The sequence below is a fragment of the Ostrea edulis genome, chromosome 3 (assembly GCF_947568905.1).
Source record: "Ostrea edulis chromosome 3, xbOstEdul1.1, whole genome shotgun sequence".
NCBI lineage: Eukaryota > Metazoa > Mollusca > Bivalvia > Ostreida > Ostreidae > Ostrea > Ostrea edulis.
This window is the reverse complement of record NC_079166.1, coordinates 81000469-81018982: the sequence shown is the minus strand read 5'-3', so window position 1 is coordinate 81018982 and position 18514 is coordinate 81000469. Positions and strand designations below refer to the sequence as shown.

Genomic DNA, 18514 nt, shown 5'->3' with positions numbered 1-18514 from the left:
TAGTAACAGCTAGACTGACATCGATTTTCGCTTCTCTTTACCGAGGATTGGACAGCGTTTCACCATGCCAGAAACAACCTATCTGAATGTGATATATTTCATAATATAGGCACAGTATAATTCAATTCAATTCAATTCAATTCTTTATTGGCACTAAAGCACATTATATAAGAATGTGTTGTTAGCCATACATAGATACACATATATATTGATACATTACAAAATATCAAACTGTTGAAAACTTATTTCTAACATTAAAACAGTCTCTGATGTATAGACAGGTTTGTTTTGTAGATACAAGGTTATGTGGATTTAGTAAACAAAATAAGGTATTAATATCTAGTAGTTTTGAATGCATTTTTCTAATATGTTCATACACAGGACAATCAAGTATAAACAAGATGGGTTTGTGAAACACTGATGCTCTGGCAGCATTTAAGTAAATTAGTAATTCTAGGTCTGTTATACCAAAACAAGATTCTTGTCACAAGGAATACACATCTCAAACATGATAGCCACCGACCATTCAAAATTTGTAGCCAAGGTTACTGTTTTTCAAAAGTAGGGCAAACTCCAGGGTCAAGGTCATGACGTCAATCAGTTTAGTACCCAAAGAAGGTCTTCAGTGTTACAAGGAATAAACATATGAAAGCCCTATCAACATCCATTCAAAGTTATGGCCTAGGTTATAGCTTTTGCTGACAACACGTACTCAATTAACAGATAGAACGACAGACGCACGGACCATTTGAAAACTATATGCAGGCTCCGAATCTCCGATTTACGGGGGGGGGGGGGGGGGGGGGATAGAAATAGTTGTGTCATAAATAATTTGTTTACGTCATGCTGACAAAAATGCATGTATGCACAAATGGTTGGACTGTCCTGATCATGAATTACAACAAATCCCCTTCCCCCGGGCCGACCTGTACACACGCATCCTTATTTTACTTTACTTCTGATGTCTATGCTTACGCGCGCGCGCGCGCGCGAGAGAGAGAGAGAGAGAGAGAGAGAGAGAGAGAGAGAGAGAGAGAGATTATCTATTTTTAACTTTTGAAATTGACATTACACGCGAGTACATTGGCACCTTTTAAATGACATTCATCGACAACAATCCTTTGTTTTACGCGCGTACTAAGTCATCCGTAGAGTGAATTTAAATGCATGTTCTAAGTGTTTTCTTTCATGTTTACAGAGAAACCAACGGTACGATGTATACGAGCACACTATCACTGAAAATATCGCCAGTTCTATAACAAGTTAAAGAAAAAGTAATCCCACCTTACTTAATTCATGTTCATTCGTTATTTCTTCGCATTGGATATTATATCAAACGTGTGTGAAAATCAAAATTTTCTCTGATTTCATATGTCATATAAGAGAACACACGGAAGTTTAAACTTGATGGATTATGTACAGGACTCTTGTTGATGTGAAAATGACATGTAAATATTATACACGTGGAATTAACAGTACAGGAGCGGGCAGTTAGAGAAAACAGGTGACAATTCTCAAGTCCTATCAGATCTGAAAATCATAGATTTTGATGTCTACAGACGTGTATAGATATCGTATACAAGTTTGAGGGTATTTTAAATTTATATATTTAATATTGGTGTATGTACTATATGAATATTGTAAAGTGGTTAGAGTGTCAAATCCCCTCTCCTGCGCCATATAAAGAAAGAAATGGGGCCGGATATCTAAATAGGTTAAATGGGACCGGGTATCTAGATAGGTATAATGGGGCCGGGTATCTAGATATGTCTACAAGTAAGAAAATTGACAATGCTGACAATTTCTCAATAGAGGTGTGTGCATAAACAAAGAGAAAAGTAATCCAATAATTATAGAAACACACTGATTTTTATGTTACGAGTCGCACCATCATTCACCCTGTCGACATTCCTTACAAGTGTCGATCTGTCCAGCTCACGCGGGAGGAGAGTAGTCCAATTTAAGACGATTCCACATTTACAAATAATATTACTATTCCAACATAACCAGGGGCGGATCCAGGAATTGTGGTTACGGGGGGGGGGGCGCCACTTTACGAGACAGGGGGTCTGGGGGCCGCCTTGAGGTGGGGGCCCAGCCCCCCAAAACTCCTGGGTTTTACAGATTTTATAGGGCTTGAAATATGTCTCCTATATTGTCATTTGTACTATTTTCTATAATTTTTTATAAGGTGAAATTAGTAAAATGACGCAAATTTTAAGAGTTTTTCGAAAAAATTAAGTTCTTCCAATAGAGTAATTCAAGAAATCAAAAGATTTTGTCATTTATTTCTACGGGAGTGCAGGAAATTATTGCTTCTTTTATCGTTTAGTACATTTTTCTAAACAAGATACCACGATTTACCCTAAATTTGAAAAAAAAAAATTGGGGGGGGGGGGGCTTTGAATCCGCCACTGATAACGATAATCCTAATCACTCTCGCACTGATCATGAAGGAAGGACATTATTAATTATCTTAATTTTCAGGAATCTCATTACTTTTCCTACAGCCACAAATGCGGTTTTTTTTAAGAAAAGGGTTAGTAAGAGTTGTCCATGAACAACCCCACCCCAACCCCCATATAGTTATATATAAGGAGAGAATGATATTTACAAAGCTTAAAGTTTATTATAAATTCATTCTTCATTAATAGTTTGTGTCTGTACTCTGTGGTTTACTACCGGTAGATTTTCTCTGTAGAGCACACCACACATTGCTTCCAAGCCGGTTCAGATGGGGAGATGTTCCTCCAAACCGTGCTGCGAGATCTCTGACGTCACCACTTTCCCGGAGTCCCGCCTCATCAGTGTTCAACCAGTGATTGACGAGGATTTGACAACGGTCCCGCCCACTCTCAGAAGAGATGAGATTATCTCAGATCTCTCCAAGTTTAGAAAAGTAGACAATTATGCAGCCAAAGTTAGTCAAATAAAATCTTTGTTAACTTGTAGAATGGTTCGAGATTTTGAATGTATTTGGTTTCATATCCTATGTAGTTTCAAGCGAATTTGGCTTTTTGAAATCATAGCAACGGTTCGGACATAGAAATAAATGTGTCTCTCGATATATTCCATTTATCTTCCTTAATGCAATACTAGTAAATGATTACACCTTTTACAGAAACATTTTATATTTGCTTTATTTGAAATTAACATGCATGCGCTAGATCAACAAGAATTAGATAATAATAGCTTAAAGGGGTCTCCTCTGTCTGTATGTGTTTCTAACTTCAAGAAGTCGTTCAAAATCCCAATTTTAGCCAACAGTCTTAATTTTTAAATGCTATTTACAATGAATTTTATTTTTTTAAAAATGAATTCCAGGCTCCAAAATCCACCGACCTGTCCGTCCATAACCTAGCCAAGTATTTGACCAAAGCCTCAAAAACAAACCTGGGGAGAGTCCGTGCTTTTTATTACTGGATATGTCACCATGTGGAGTAAGTTTGTAAAGTATCAATATGTCATCATGTGGATTAAGTTTGTAGAGTATGTCATTATAAGGAGTAAGCTCAATATTAATACGGTATGTCATCATGTGGAGTAAGGTCAATATTAATATGTCATCATGTGGAGTAAGCTCAGTATTAATGTTATGTGGAGTAAGCTCAGTATTAATATGTCATAATGTGGAGTAAGTTTAGTATTAATGTCATCATGTGGAGTAAGTTCAGTATTAATGTTATGTGGAGTAAGCTCAGTATTAATATGTCACCGGGATATTTCAGCTCAGCACTAATATATCATCATGTGGAGTAACCTCAGTATTAATATGTCGCCATGTGAGTAAGTTATGTATCAATATATGTTCTCATGTGGAGTAAGCTCAGTAATAATGTGTCACTATGTGGAGTAAGTTCAGTATTAATATGTCACCATGTGTAATAACTTAAAATAACAAAAATAATGAGTAAGTTCATGTACTACTTACATGTAGGTCTAGTCAGAAAACGGCTCCATGGTTACTGGTACTTCTCGTGACCAGCGACTTTCACTTTACAGTCAGGAGACTGACGAAGGAATAATAGCCACGGAATGGTCTGTTTATAATCTATTAAAGAAGCGCAAGAATCGAACCTGGAATCCGAATCTCCCGATTGCCTAGCAAGCGCTCAAACCACCACACGACTGTGACATGTTAATTGGAAATCAAAACTAATTTCTGTATTGTACAATGATGGTTTATCTAATTTACAATAAGAACGGCCCCGTGAGGATCTGGGTTAGAATAAGTTCTCAGTACCCCCTTGCTTGTCGTGCGAGGCGACTAAATGCGGTGGTCCTTCAAATGAGTCCGTAAAACTCGAGACCCCGTGTCACAGCAAGTGCGGCACGATAAATTTCCCTCCCTGCTCAAAGGCCGTAAGCGCTAAGTATAGGTCTAAATTCTGCAGCCCTTTACCGGCAATGGTCTCCATAGGAATGAAAACTCCTCGTGTGGGACGTTAAACAATATACAACCAAGCAACAATAAGAACGTCAGAATAAAACAAAACAAGATGTGTTTGTGAAACACAGATGCCCCCGATAATGGCCAATGTCATAAGGACAAATATCTTGGTACCAGTAGAAAAATCTTGTCAAAAGAAATGCTCATGTACAATATGAAAGCTCTAATATTTACCATTTAGAAGTTATGACCAATGTAAAAAATAATAATAAAAGTAGGTCAAATGTCAAAAGGTTTAGAACCAACGGAAAGGTCTTGTCACAAGGAATACTCATATGAAATATCAAAGCTCTACCACTTACTGTTCAAAAGTTATAAGCAAGATTAAAATTTTCAAAAAGTAGGTCAAACTCCAAGGTCAAGGTCACTGGATCAAACATGTTGGTACCCACGGAAAGGTCTTATCATAAGGAATACTCATGTGAAATATCAAAGCTCTATCACTTAATTAACAAGGTTAAAGTTTACAAAAAGTAAGTCAAACTCCAAGGTCAAGGGGTAAAAAATGTTCTATCACTTACTGTTCAAAAGTTATTAGACAGAATTACAGACAGAACAAATACAATATACCCCCCCCCCCCGATCTTCGATCTCGGGGGGCATAAATATCGGAAAGCCGACATATTGTAGAATGTCAGAAAAAACGTTTCTACACGTGCATGCTTAAAAAGAGCCTCGATCTGCATTTTTTTCCCCCAACCATTGTTACAGTATTACTCAAATATAGATCACGTTTTAGCTCTGACAAAATTACAATGACGATTACCTTGATATAAGGGCCAGTACGAGCATGACTTGTCTATGTATAAAAGTTACATCCCCTTTTCCGTGTAACCTTCGATTTTCGTGTAACATCTTATAAAATACATGCAGGATGAAAATACACATATTGTTTTTATTTTCCAAACATGACCCTGAATAGTAAGGTCACACAGGGAAACAATAAACTGACGAATGGTACCCCTTAATGATTCCCTTTCCAGTTTTAACTTGCAAAGGGAAATTACTTTTCCGAATGTTGAATATACATGTATAGACGACACCGAAAAACCCTGCCGACATGAGGAGACCGACTTCCAGAGTCCCGCGATTATAACTTATTTAGCTGGTGACCAGAAACAAAATAATGGATAAGGTTGTATTCTCAACTGTATGTTGCAGATTGGATGTGCGATCTTTCCTCAACAACTACAAGAAGCCCGTGGCGGCGGAATTCACAATGCACACTAAGGTTGCACTTAGCTACGGTTATGCTGAACTCTTCGCAGAACTCTGCAGGTATACAAACAACACCGCTATTTCAACAACTCTCTAATTTCTTTATAGGAGTTATGAGATTGATCATTGTTCGTTATCTTCACCTTTCATCTGATACAACGTCACAATACACACGTGGTTTTTTTTTTAACGATGTACATTTTGTTCCGAATCTGTAGGTTAACAGACATTCCGGTAAGGACTCTGTATGGATACCTGAAAGGATACGGATACAACCCATCCAAACCATTCAAATACACCCAGCAAACCAATCACGCGTGGAACGCTGTTCACGTGGTCGGTCAGTGGTGTTTGATTGACTGCACATTGGGGGCAGGTTTTGTTAATGACGAGGGTCATTATAACCGAGAATTCGAAAACTTTTATTTTCTTACTGACCCTAACCAGTTGATTTCTACACATTTTCCGTACATGGACAAAAACAAAAGAGAAAGTAAGGCCTGGCAGCTTCTCCAGAAACCTCTGACTCTGCAGACGTTTAATAAAAATGTGAAACGGACGATAAAATCCTTCCAATGGGGCGTGGATCTAGTATCTCATAAAGAAGCCGTGATTTCTGTGACGATGTCCGCCACTGTGTTTATAAAAGGAACGTCACGAATGCTCAGCAATGTTTCTGCACGTCTAACTGATACCGGCGGAAACGTTCACAAACAGTACACACTGGTTCAGAACCCGGATCACAACCTGTTCTCAATTCGAGTACGCCCTCCGAGTACCGGGAAGTTTCGATTGACAATACTCGGGCGTGTCGACAAGAACGACGCAACACTTTATGCAGTTGTGTCGTACATATTACGTTGCAGACAGACGGAGCGAAAGGTCTATTTATATCCAAAACACTCAGGAGTGTGGCGGTCACGCTCTGATTACAAAGACTTCGGATTCCATGCTGGTGTTGATTCGCCTTTAATTATGACTCCAAAAGATGGTGATCTAGAATTAACGTTAAATAAAACAAAAGACTTTACTGTCACTTTTCGGGTCGCTTATTCTGAATCCACGATAAAAAACTTAGAAAATTATTTCTTAGTAGAAAACAATGGGAGTGCATTATTAATACGAGGTCGTTTCCCAGAAAAGGGTTTCTACAAATTACAAATTTTCTGTAAAACTGACTCTGGGAACTTCGAACCTGTGCTACTGTATCTGATAGACTGCACCAGACACGCCACGGAAAACGCTTCACCGTTTCCGGCAATGTATTCTTCCGCTACCGAGTACCATTGCCAGCTTTTAGAGCCACTGATGCGTGAACTACCGGAAGAATCTTGGGTAATAATACGGTTTCGGTCCCGTGACATTATTAAAGCAGTTGTTAACGGAAGGAAAATTGAAAAGGGAAATGGCGGTGTTTGGCGCGCAGCTGTTCGGACCTCCACTGCCGGGGGCAGTTTACGAATCGCCGGTACAAAAGACCCAAAGGGTCGCTATTGGGTGTTGTATGAATTTACAATTGTCAAAGGACCTAACTCTATGGAGCTGGAAGACGTTTTAACTGCAAGGTCAAATATGTCACAACCTCCAGTGACGCAACGATCAGAGAACCAATCAACGCAAAAAACGCATCGGGGTATTTTGAAACGAAGTATTAAAGAGAAGACTGTCATAATTTCGAAATAGATGTAATAATTCAAATTTTTATCTTACAATAGAAATACTGACTCAAAATACATTCATCAACAAACATTTTCATTTTTGTGAAAAATGCAGGTTTTTTTTTGTTTTTATAAATCATTGGAGATCTCCTGTTGACATGGTAAATACCGTTATATGTATAGAGACATACATAACGTCTAATAATTGTATCATATGTACATGTGTGTACATAAATTCTGACATTTTAAAATTCTTAGTCTTGTAAGCATAACAAAGTACAAACATATTGAAACCTGAGTGTGTTGTCTGTAAATTACATGACAGAGTGACCTAGATGAGTTGGTTTGATTAAACATTGGCATGCAGGACGTTACATTTATATGAAAACTTCTACAAATGTTTCACAATTAAAGCTGATAAACATTTGTGTAAGTGTCAAGGCTCAACAATTTAAAGCTATATGTGACATTTTTACATTTGCATACAAACAATTTTTGTTACACCATAATTTTGTTGTATTTTTGATTTAGACAAAGACAGTGTACGGAACTCTTAATCGATTCTCTTATAAAATAAAGTGTTTGTTTTAAAACTGATGCAAGGTTAATGAAGTTCATCTACAGTTTACAAATGTGTACAACAGATTATGTCCTTGTCCACATTATGTCTACAGTCCTTATTACATTCTGTGGTTGATTAGTCATTCTGCGGTTGTTTACAGTCATTCTGCGGTTGTTTACAGTCATTCTGCGGTTGATCAGTCATTCTGCGGTTGTTTACAGTCATTCTGTAGTTGTTTACAGTAATTCTGTAGTTGTTTACAGTCATTCTGTAGTTGTTTACAGTCATTCTGTGGTTGTTTAGTCATTCTGCGGTTGTTTACAGTCATTCTGCGGTTGTTTACAGTCATTCTGTAGTTGTTTACAGTCATTCTGCGGTTGTTTACAGTCATTCTGCAGTTGTTTACAGTCATTCTGTAGTTGTTTACAGTCATTCTGTAGTTGTTTACAGTCATTCTCTGGTTGTTTACAGTCATTCTGTAGTTGTTTACAGTCATTCTGTGGTTGTTTACAGTCATTCTGTAGTTGTTTACAGTCATTCTGTGGTTGTTTAGTCATTCTGTAGTTGTTTACAGTCATTCTGTAGTTGTTTACAGTCATTCTGTAGTTGTTTACAGTCATTCTGCGGTTGTTTACAGTCATTCTGTGGTTGTTTAGTCATTCTGCGGTTGTTTACAGTCATTCTGTAGTTGTTTACAGTCATTCTGTAGTTGTTTACAGTCATTCTGTGGTTGTTTAGTCATTCTGCGGTTGTTTACAGTCATTCTGTGGTTGTTTACAGTCATTCTGTGGTTGATTACAGTGGTTCTATGCTGGTTTACAATAGTTTTGGGGTTGTCTTTAGAACTACTGTAACAAGACCATAATTACTGTAAACAAGCCAAGAACTACTGTACACAAACCAAGAATTACTGTACACAACATCAGAATTACTGTACACAACAGAATTACTGTAAACAACTCCAGAATTACTGTAAACAATCATCACAGTACAATTGTACTTCTTCTTTCCACCAAACACAATACATTGTAAAAGTAACTGGTAAAAATTTTATAAATAAAACGTGTGCGAGTATTTTTACAGTGGTAAGTAAAAACTTGATTTGTGTGTACATTGCACTGTGAACAGTCTAGTGTGTTTCTTGCAAGCATTCACATAATCTTATCCCACAATCAATGTCCCCATCCCAAGTTCATGCTTACTAGAATATTCTGTACTCGGCTGGCTTCTATTCATATTCCAAATAAATCCAATTTTACAGTTTATAACAAAAAGACTGTTTGCCATGACCATCCCCCTAGTTCTACTCCATATTGCTAAGCTCACACTATCCTTCTCTTCTGATTGCTCTAATTGACCACTTCTACCCGAGATTACTAAGCTCACACTTTTTTTCTCTTCAGATCTCTCTAACTGAGCACTTCTACCCCTGATTTCTAGGTCTTCCTCTTCAGCTGTTTCTCCTTGGCTAGATAATCCTCCTCTGTCAGTCGATACCCCCAGTGCTGTAGGGTCTGCCTGACCACTGGGGAGATGTTACGGTCATTGTAGCGGGCCCCATTCCGGAAACACTTGGTGATGAGGTTATTTTTCCACCTTCCAGTGGGCCCTGCACATCTCAACCATCGCCCTACTTGTCTCTCATCATCTGGGGTCCTACGACCTCCATAGAACCTGCAATGGTTTGGTTGTAGATTGTACTGTATCACAGGTAGAGGTGGTGTTTAAATGTCAGCTTTTAATTATTCAATCCAAATTTTGATGGGGATAAATAATAGACCTATTTCCAAAAGAGTTCAAAACAGACATAGGAAATTCATAATTTATATGATAACACACTTTTGAAAGATCTGAGTGTCAGATCTATGCATATATCGCGGACCTGTTCTGCATGGAATCATTAGCTCATACATTTTATGGATCTATACAAATAAATTCACTCTTACATTTCTGCCACCATTCACCCCTCACATTGTCATAATACATGTATCTGAGATCCACCTACATTTTAATTTGCATACCTGCAAAACTTGTTTCCATTGTGGTCAAAATGATCTATAATATAATAATCACCGAACAGTCACACCACACCTAGTATCAGATAATACATTCTGTGTGCATTTCCCTGCATCACCACTGGAGCCAGCATCAAATATCCTTTATTTGGATTTCCTAACAACCCCTCTGTTTATACCCTCCCTCCCAAATCTCCATGCACACGACTCCCATGTTGTTATGAAATCTTTCTATGTCTCTACCTGCAGTACTCTGGAAACAACCACAAAGTTCCTGTTGATTGATACATCAACATCCCCCTTTTCCCTTATACATGCAACTCTCATTTCACAAGAAAAATCTTCGATCCACCTATGTGTTTACCTGCAGTACCACTGGAACCAGCCGAAGGGGTCCTGTTTGTGGATCCACCCGCTCTCCTCCCACATTTCCAGACTCCCCCCACATTTCACCTTGTATGTATTCACTGACTCGTTGTACGTCGAGGATGTTACCTGTAGAATCACAGAGAGTACTTTGTTTGTAACTTCCTTATAGGTAAAACATCAAATTTAAATGTATATCACATTTTCATGGTTTTCACTTAATTTGCCCCCCCCCCCCCAAATTATTTTTGAAATCAAAGCTTACTTGTATTTGATAAAAATTGTACTCTCTGATATGCATGTATGTTATTTTTAGAAAAATGTTGATAATACTTCAGAAACAAATTTCATTTTTGAAAACACACAAGGGTATGAACTGCGACACTTCATGCTGGCATACTTCATGAAGCGCGTTAGTACATCATGAAAAGTATGCTGGCATGAAGCGCAGATATTCGTGACCCCATACATGTATATTTTCAAAAGTGAAATTTATTTCTTATATTTACATTCTACTTTCATTTCTATCAGAATTCCCAACCACTGAAATAGACGTACAATATTCATCAGGATTTAAATGCACAACAATGGCAGCACCTTCATGTGGAAATGCTATCATTACAATTTGTAAAGATATTAAACACAAAAACATTGGAAATGTAAATATTTCAACAATAAATTTCATTTTTGAAAATACATGAGGGTATGAACTGCAACACTTCACACTGGTATACTTAATAAAGCACATCACACCCTCATGTATCATCAAAACAGAAATCTATTTCTTATATTTACAATTTACAGTCTACTCTGGATATAATGAAATCCAGGGGACTGACCTGAATTGTTCATTATATCCAAAGTTCAATATAACCAATAACCAATGCTGAACTACACAAATATTGCTACTGGGGATTTATTTTAACTTCAATGTAACAGATATTTCAATATAACAGATATTTCAATATAACAGATATTTCAATGTAACAGATATTTCAATATAACAGATATTTCAATGTAACAGATATTTCAATATGACCGACTTCAATGTAACTGGAGTGGACTGTACATTCCTGTCAGAATTCCAAGCTGTTGAAATTATCGAGATTCATACACCAATTGTTTACAACTACGTCACATCCATAAGGAAATGGCTCTCATCACAATGTGTATAGATAGCAAAGGCAAAAATATTACAATATCACATCCATAAGGAAATGGCTCTCATCACAATGTGTATAGATAGCAAAGGCAAAAATATTACGATATCTCATTGAAAATGTTAGACAGTTCCTTGATTATCCCCTAAAATATGTACAGTGAAATGTAAACATTTCCCCTGTATGGTGAAATATCAACATTTCCCCTGTGATATGTTCAGTGAAATGTAAACATTTCCCCCGCATGATATGTACAGTGAGATATCAACATTTCCCCATGATATTTACAGTGAGATATCAACATTTCCCCATGATATTTACAGTGAGATATCAACATTTCCCCCATGTGATATGTACAGTGAGATATCAACATTTCCCTCATCATATCTAAAGAGAAATATCAAATCAACTTTTCTTGTTATATGTACAGTGAAATATTCACATTTTCCCAGGGATACGTGCAGAGAAGCATCATTAATTCCCCTGTGATATGTACAGAGAAATATCAACATTTCCCCCATGATATGTACAGTACAGTGAAATATCAACATTTCCCCGCCTGATATGTGCAGAGAAATATCAACATTTCCCTGCCTGATATGTACAGAGAAATATCAACATTTCCCCGTGTGATTTGTACAGTGAGATACTTGACAGCTGCAGTGAACTGTTTCATGTCACTGTCACATCAGACATTCTGGGTGAAGTGCAGAAATGTGATTTGCTATATACTGCTGTAAATTTTCTCTGGGAACCTTTATTAGGTTGTACTTTCATACAAGTGCAAATTTTGAGAAATTGATAGGAAGGATAAAGAACCTGTTTTTTAATATTCAGTCCCTCTGTCCAGTCTTTGGGGAGTTCCTTAAAGGCTTCATCTTTGTACTGTTTGCCTGAAGAACAAAGAAATACATTTCTTTATCTATATAAGCATACCAATAGAATTAAGAATTACTTAAATTCCATGAAGTCTAAGCACATTTTGATTGGCAGGTCAATGTAACAATAGCAACCTAAAAGAATAGTTATACTGAACCCGAATTACATGTGGGATTTAACCCCTGTAATTTTCACTTGCAAACCCTAAATATAAATGTCTTAAATGGGCTTACACCCTATGAATATTGTCAATATGTACCAATTTTTGAAACATGTTTTAACCATCTTTCCCTCAAACAAATATGGTGGTCCAAACATAAATGAAGTGGAATTCAGACTTAAAAGAATTTTAAAGTACCTTTCATGTAAAATTATTTTACTTTACTATGAAATACTATCATTTATACAGCCTGCGTATGTGTAGATAAACTTTTCTATCATTGGTTAAGTCTTGGCTTCAACAATCAATGCTTAAAAATGAAAGTAAACATCTGCTAATCTGAAATACATTTTTCCAAATCCAATCTGAGCCAACAATCCACTGATTTTTCATCTAAATTCATCATTGGTTCACCATTACTACCTGTAGCAGATGATTTGATTGGACGAAAGTATGTTCCACCAAAACTGCCTGCCTGGAGAACTTCTTTAGGGGTCATGTTTGGATGGAATTCTGGGAAATCGGGAAACATTAATTCTCCTTTTTTGTTTCTAGAAGCCTCTTTTGCTGTGTATTTAATTTCTCCAGTCTGTTAAATGGAATTCAAACATGTATTCAAATGTTTCTATGCATTTCTGTCATCTTATCTGATATGTTAGTGAAAAAATATCTAATAATAAATACAACTTTGATTAAAATTTAATTAGCATTTTGTCAGGGGTATGTCCTGAGTTCCGAGTCAGTAAAATGACCAACACTAATACACATAGTGTTTGATTGTGACATCATCACAATTACATCACACATGTAAACTGGAGCTGCCATAATGGGAGGACACTTGTACTGTGTAAGTGACATTCACATCAAATCAAAATGATGTTCAGACTTTTAAGTAAAGCTAACTAAGAAATAACATGTATTTACATCCTATCTAAGTTTACTTGTAAATGATAATTATTTTGTACTTGAATGTAGGGAGGCAGACACTAGAAAGACACAAAGCAAGATCAAGTAAATCTCCTCCTTATCAACAACACTTACTATACATCTCCTTCCTATCAACAACATTTACTATACACCTCCTCACTATCAACAACATTTACAATACACCTCCTCACTATCAACAACATTTACAATACACCTCCTCACTATCAACAACATTTCCTATACACCTCCTCACTATCAACAACACTTACTATACACCTCCTCACTATCAACAACATTTACAATACACCTCCTCACTATCAACAACATTTACTATACACCTCCTCACTATCAACAACATTTGCTATACACCTCCTCACTATCAACAACATTTACTATACACCTCCTCTCTATCAACAACATTTACTATACACCTCACTATCAACAACATTTACTATACACCTCCTCACTATCAACAACATTTACTATACACCTCCTCACTATCAACATTTACTATACACCTTCTCACTATCAACAACATTTACTATACACGTCACCTTCTCACTATCAATATTTACTATTATAGAAATCCTCTCTATTAACAACATTTACTATACACCCCCTCACTATCAACAACACTTACTATACACCTCCTCTCTATCAACAACATTTACAGTAAAACACGGTTATAGTGAACCTCCTGGGTCAGGGAAAAACACTTTGTCATAACAAAACCTTGTTATGTCTAATAAAATTTTTGTTATTTTCCTCTCATAGGAGAATGAATACCACTTTGCAATAAACATGAATTCATGATATGTGTATTTTACTATACATACAATTTACATGTACATCATATTATTCTTTTCCATCCACAGGATTTGAGGAAAAAATATTTATTGAAATATATCTATCTTTTGGAAAAAATGCAAATTACTTTGTGATCATTTTGTATCATTTCTTATATGGCATAGATCTGTGAGCTGGAATTTTAAATTGCCCTTGATTTCTTTGTGAAAATGTTACAGTGAAATGCAATCTAGTACGAAAAATTAATCTAAATCATATGCAATATTCAATGTCACCTTTAGATAAAGTGTATAAAATTCTTTTGAGCATTATGTTACTAGAGCTCGTGTTTTACCGTTTCTTTGTTTGTAGCCGGGTCCACCAGTTTAGGGTAGTTCTTTCTCTGCTTTCCACTGGGAACATCCTCCTCATCAGGTGGCATCGCTTTCGCCTTCTTGGCGACTGGTTTTTTGGATTTCCTATCATCTGCAGAGGACTTCCGTTTTGGCATTTTTTTTCACTGTGAAAGTAAGCAATATACGGTTAACCAGCTTTTGTTTGTGAGTACTTTATTTCCCGGTTTATCTGTCGTAAACTGATTGGCGGTGACAACTTTTGTCTGTGAGTACTTTATTTCACGGTTTACCTGTGATAAACTGATTGGCGGTGATAACTTTTGTTTGTAAGTACTTTATTTCTCGGTTTACCTGTCGTAAACTGATTGGTGGTGACAACTTTTGTTTGTGAATACTTTATTTCATGGTTTACCTGTGGTAAACTGATTGGCGGTGACAACTTTTGTTTGTGAGTACTTTATTTCACGGTTTACCTGTGGTAAACTGATTGGCGGTGACAACTTTTGTTTGTGAGTACTTTATTTCACGGTTTACCTGTGGTAAACTGATTGGTGGTGACAACTTTTGTTTGTGAATACTTTATTTCACGGTTTACCTGTGGTAAACTGATTGGCGGTGACAACTTTTGTTTGTGAATACTTTATTTCATGGTTTACCTGTGGTAAACTGATTGGCGGTGACAACTTTTGTTTGTGAGTACTTTATTTCACGGTTTACCTGTGGTAAACTGATTGGTGGTGACAACTTTTGTTTGTGAGTACTTTATTTCACGGTTTACCTGTGGTAAACTGATTGGTGGTGACAACTTTTGTTTGTGAATACTTTATTTCACGGTTTACCTGTGGTAAACTGATTGGCGGTGACAACTTTTGTTTGTGAGTACTTTATTTCTCGGTTTACCTGTGGTAAACTGATTGGCGGTGACAACTTGTAGACACCATTCTAGAATCACAATATGATCCGGGCCCCAAGACCATAAACTGAGAACAACCTTAACTCAAAATTTTGATTACTTATATCTAAAGATTTATCTAGCACATATGTTTAAAAAAAACTGTAGGTTAATAAAAAAAAATTCAAATGCAATCACATACTGAAAATGTCATTTATTTATGAAAATTGTTTCAAAAGTTAGCTGGATTTGAAATCTAGACTTAAGACTATTCTCAGTTCATGGTCTTAAAGTCAGATGTGTATGCATACCAAGTGAAAAACAGTGAAGCACTGTGCAATAAACAAAATGTACATTGTATGTTCATACACAGTCCCTGCAACAAACATTTTGAAGCATTAACCCATAAGAAATGTTCACAGACCCACAATATAATTCTATAGATAAAAGATCTGGTTGTTAGGATCATCAAGCTAGTGATTTACTGTAAAGATAGCACACATCATAATTTAAATTAGCTGGAGACCTGTAGCTCTCTGGGAAAATATTGGGGCAGACCATAAAATCACAATACTTATAAAATCTAGAATATATATACACATGTTCCTGCTGTAACTCAAAAATGTGCTATTGAATGAATATAAATTTATTACAAAAGAAATACAAATGAAATCCATTGTGTATTTTTTCATTCAATCAAAGCTTTCACTGCTAACGACGCAGACATTCACAAAGGTCCGGGGCGTACCTAAGACTATTTCAATGTGCAGGCCCGAAAGATGTAGGTTTGACCAATTTGTGAAGTGCCTGGGGGGGGGGGGGGGGGAGGTAGGGTGTTCCCGCTGGGGTGTCACCCTCAAGAATTTTTTGATATATTGGGACAAATTTGCATTACTCTGAACTTTAAAATAATTGCAGTAGACATTAAATATTGTACAACTTTTCAAAGATTTTTAAACTGTTACGTGAATCATTGCGATCACCATAAGTTTATAAAAAATGTATACATGTACAACCATTATTTATATCTTGTCATAAGCCTAACATGATTTTTACGTGTTTACCACAGGTTTAACAGACAGGCTATGTTTTACATTTATTAATCCATACAATTATTTGTTTGTCTCGGATCAATGGAAGGCCTTTCACTACATGCCTCCCCCCTTCACAAATTTATAAATTTGTCACTGCAAATGGTGGAATGTGAAATTTTTGTGTGGCTTAGCACCAGCAAGTTATCTTCATTTGTACTGAAGAAGTAACTTTTCTTAGGGTACAAAGAATTGAATATTGATCATATTGTAACCAATTATAGTGAAATTCACCTGTTCCACTGAAATGATCTTTAGGCATTTAAAGATACAAAGCTTATTTTTCAAAATGCAACAATTTTAGTGTAGTAGAAGAAACTGCAAATTTAAGACAATGTGTGAATAAAATTTTGTTAAATTGTTTGACATCAGAAAAGGCTATCTGGTTAACAGGCTTGTGTTATTTCTGAATGTTGACATTTCCTATTCTCATGATAGCTTAACCAGCCACATGTATGTATCTAAATATAAAGATTGTGCTTATATTTCACCTCACAGCTAAAGTAATCTATCAGAGCTAAAATTATCATTAACAGTTAATAGAGGGTGAAGCCCTCTCATGGCCCGAAGGGCCGTGAGAGCGGAGCTCTCCCTATAGGTAACACGTATATACACGTTTAAAAGGAAAATATAGGAAAATAATGAAAAATTAAACCATACCTATGGAACTTGAAAAGTTTGGTCCCAATGGCGTCGATTCGAATACTATCGCGTGGACATGTATTTCTCCATTTTGAATCTCGTATACACAAATTCACGTCATTGTGAGATGTTGCATAAAATCCGTAGAAGCATGTAAATTTTATTTTCTTAATCATATAGGCCCTAAAATCACTCCTGGTCTCGAGTAACGCAAAATTTGTAACTTGTCTCATCCTATGTTTATGAATTTGCTAAACACCGATGCTGAATATGACGTCACAATGCACTGTTTACATCAGTTGCATATAGTTTCCCGCGTTCAATGAGTAGGCGGATCAACTTGAAATGTCTAAAGTTAGAATACTTTGATTGACCTCTGTCCTAAAACGTTAAGTGCTACCTTCGGGATATTTTTTGTCCTGTTATGGATCTACAAACTAATGCTAATACTTTTTGCTTCGCCCTCAAACACGGTCACGCCATAAAGCATATTAGAGGGCGAAGCCCTCTCACGGCCCGAAGGGCCGTGAGAGTGGAGATCTCCCTATAGGTAACACGTATATACATGTTTAAAAGGAAAATATAGAAAAATTAAATCATACCTATGGAACTTGAAAAGTTTGGTACCAATGGCGTCGATTCGAATATTAGCGCGTGGACATGTATTCCTCCATTTTGAATCTCGTCTACCCTAGTTCACGTCGTTCTGAGATGTTACATAAAATCCGTTTAAGCATGTAAATCTTATTTTCCTAAAAAACATAGCGTCTGAACCACAACAACAAACATGGCGTTAATGGTGGAGTGATTATATATGATTAAAAAAATAAGATTTACATGCTTTTAAGAAATTTTTGTAACATCTCAGAACGACGTGAACTAGGGTAGACGAGATTCAAAATGGAGAAATACATGTCCACGCGATAGTATTCGAATCGACGCCATTAGTACCAAAATTTTCAAGTTCCATAGGTATGGTTTAATTTTTCATTGTTTTCCTATATTTTCCTTTTAAACATGTATATACGTGTTACCTATAGGGAGAGCTCCGCTCTCACGGCCCTTCGGGCCGTGAGAGGGCTTCGCCCTCTATTAAATTTCACTCAAATTAGTCAAAACACCAAGCAAGGAGCTGTGAAGTTAGCTTGGTCAGCTCAGTTGAGAGAATTCTATTGACGATATATCGAAGAGAAATCAAAATGCATGTAACGTGTTTAGTCTAAGCCATATTCTAATGCATGTAGCATATTTACCGAGCAGAGCTCCCACTGCACCGTGGCTTTGTTGGAAATCTTGTGTCGTCCACAAACTCAAAAAGTCGCGGTTGCGTAATGACGAGAAGTCTTGAATGC

The 18514-nt window shown here is 36.6% G+C and overlaps 2 protein-coding genes across 2 annotated transcripts; one reads left to right on the top strand and one right to left on the bottom strand.

Annotated features, from left to right (window-relative positions):
* Positions 1-1227: 1227 nt before the first annotated feature.
* Positions 1228-7919, top strand: LOC125676069 (kyphoscoliosis peptidase-like). Its single transcript, XM_048913957.2, has 5 exons — positions 1228-1504; positions 2702-2920; positions 3325-3440; positions 5612-5728; positions 5887-7919. Exons 2-5 carry the CDS (start codon positions 2735-2737, stop codon positions 7349-7351), a joined length of 1884 nt encoding a protein of 627 aa, XP_048769914.1. The 5' UTR covers positions 1228-1504; positions 2702-2734; the 3' UTR covers positions 7352-7919.
* On the bottom strand, positions 7337-18514 carry LOC125676070 (uncharacterized). The gene is made up of 6 exons (XM_048913958.2): positions 18416-18514; positions 14537-14701; positions 12892-13057; positions 12249-12322; positions 10268-10398; positions 7337-9562 (listed from the first exon to the last, which is right to left on the bottom strand). The coding sequence occupies exons 2-6, from the start codon at positions 14690-14692 to the stop codon at positions 9325-9327; spliced, it is 765 nt and encodes a 254-aa protein (XP_048769915.2). The 5' UTR covers positions 14693-14701; positions 18416-18514; the 3' UTR covers positions 7337-9324.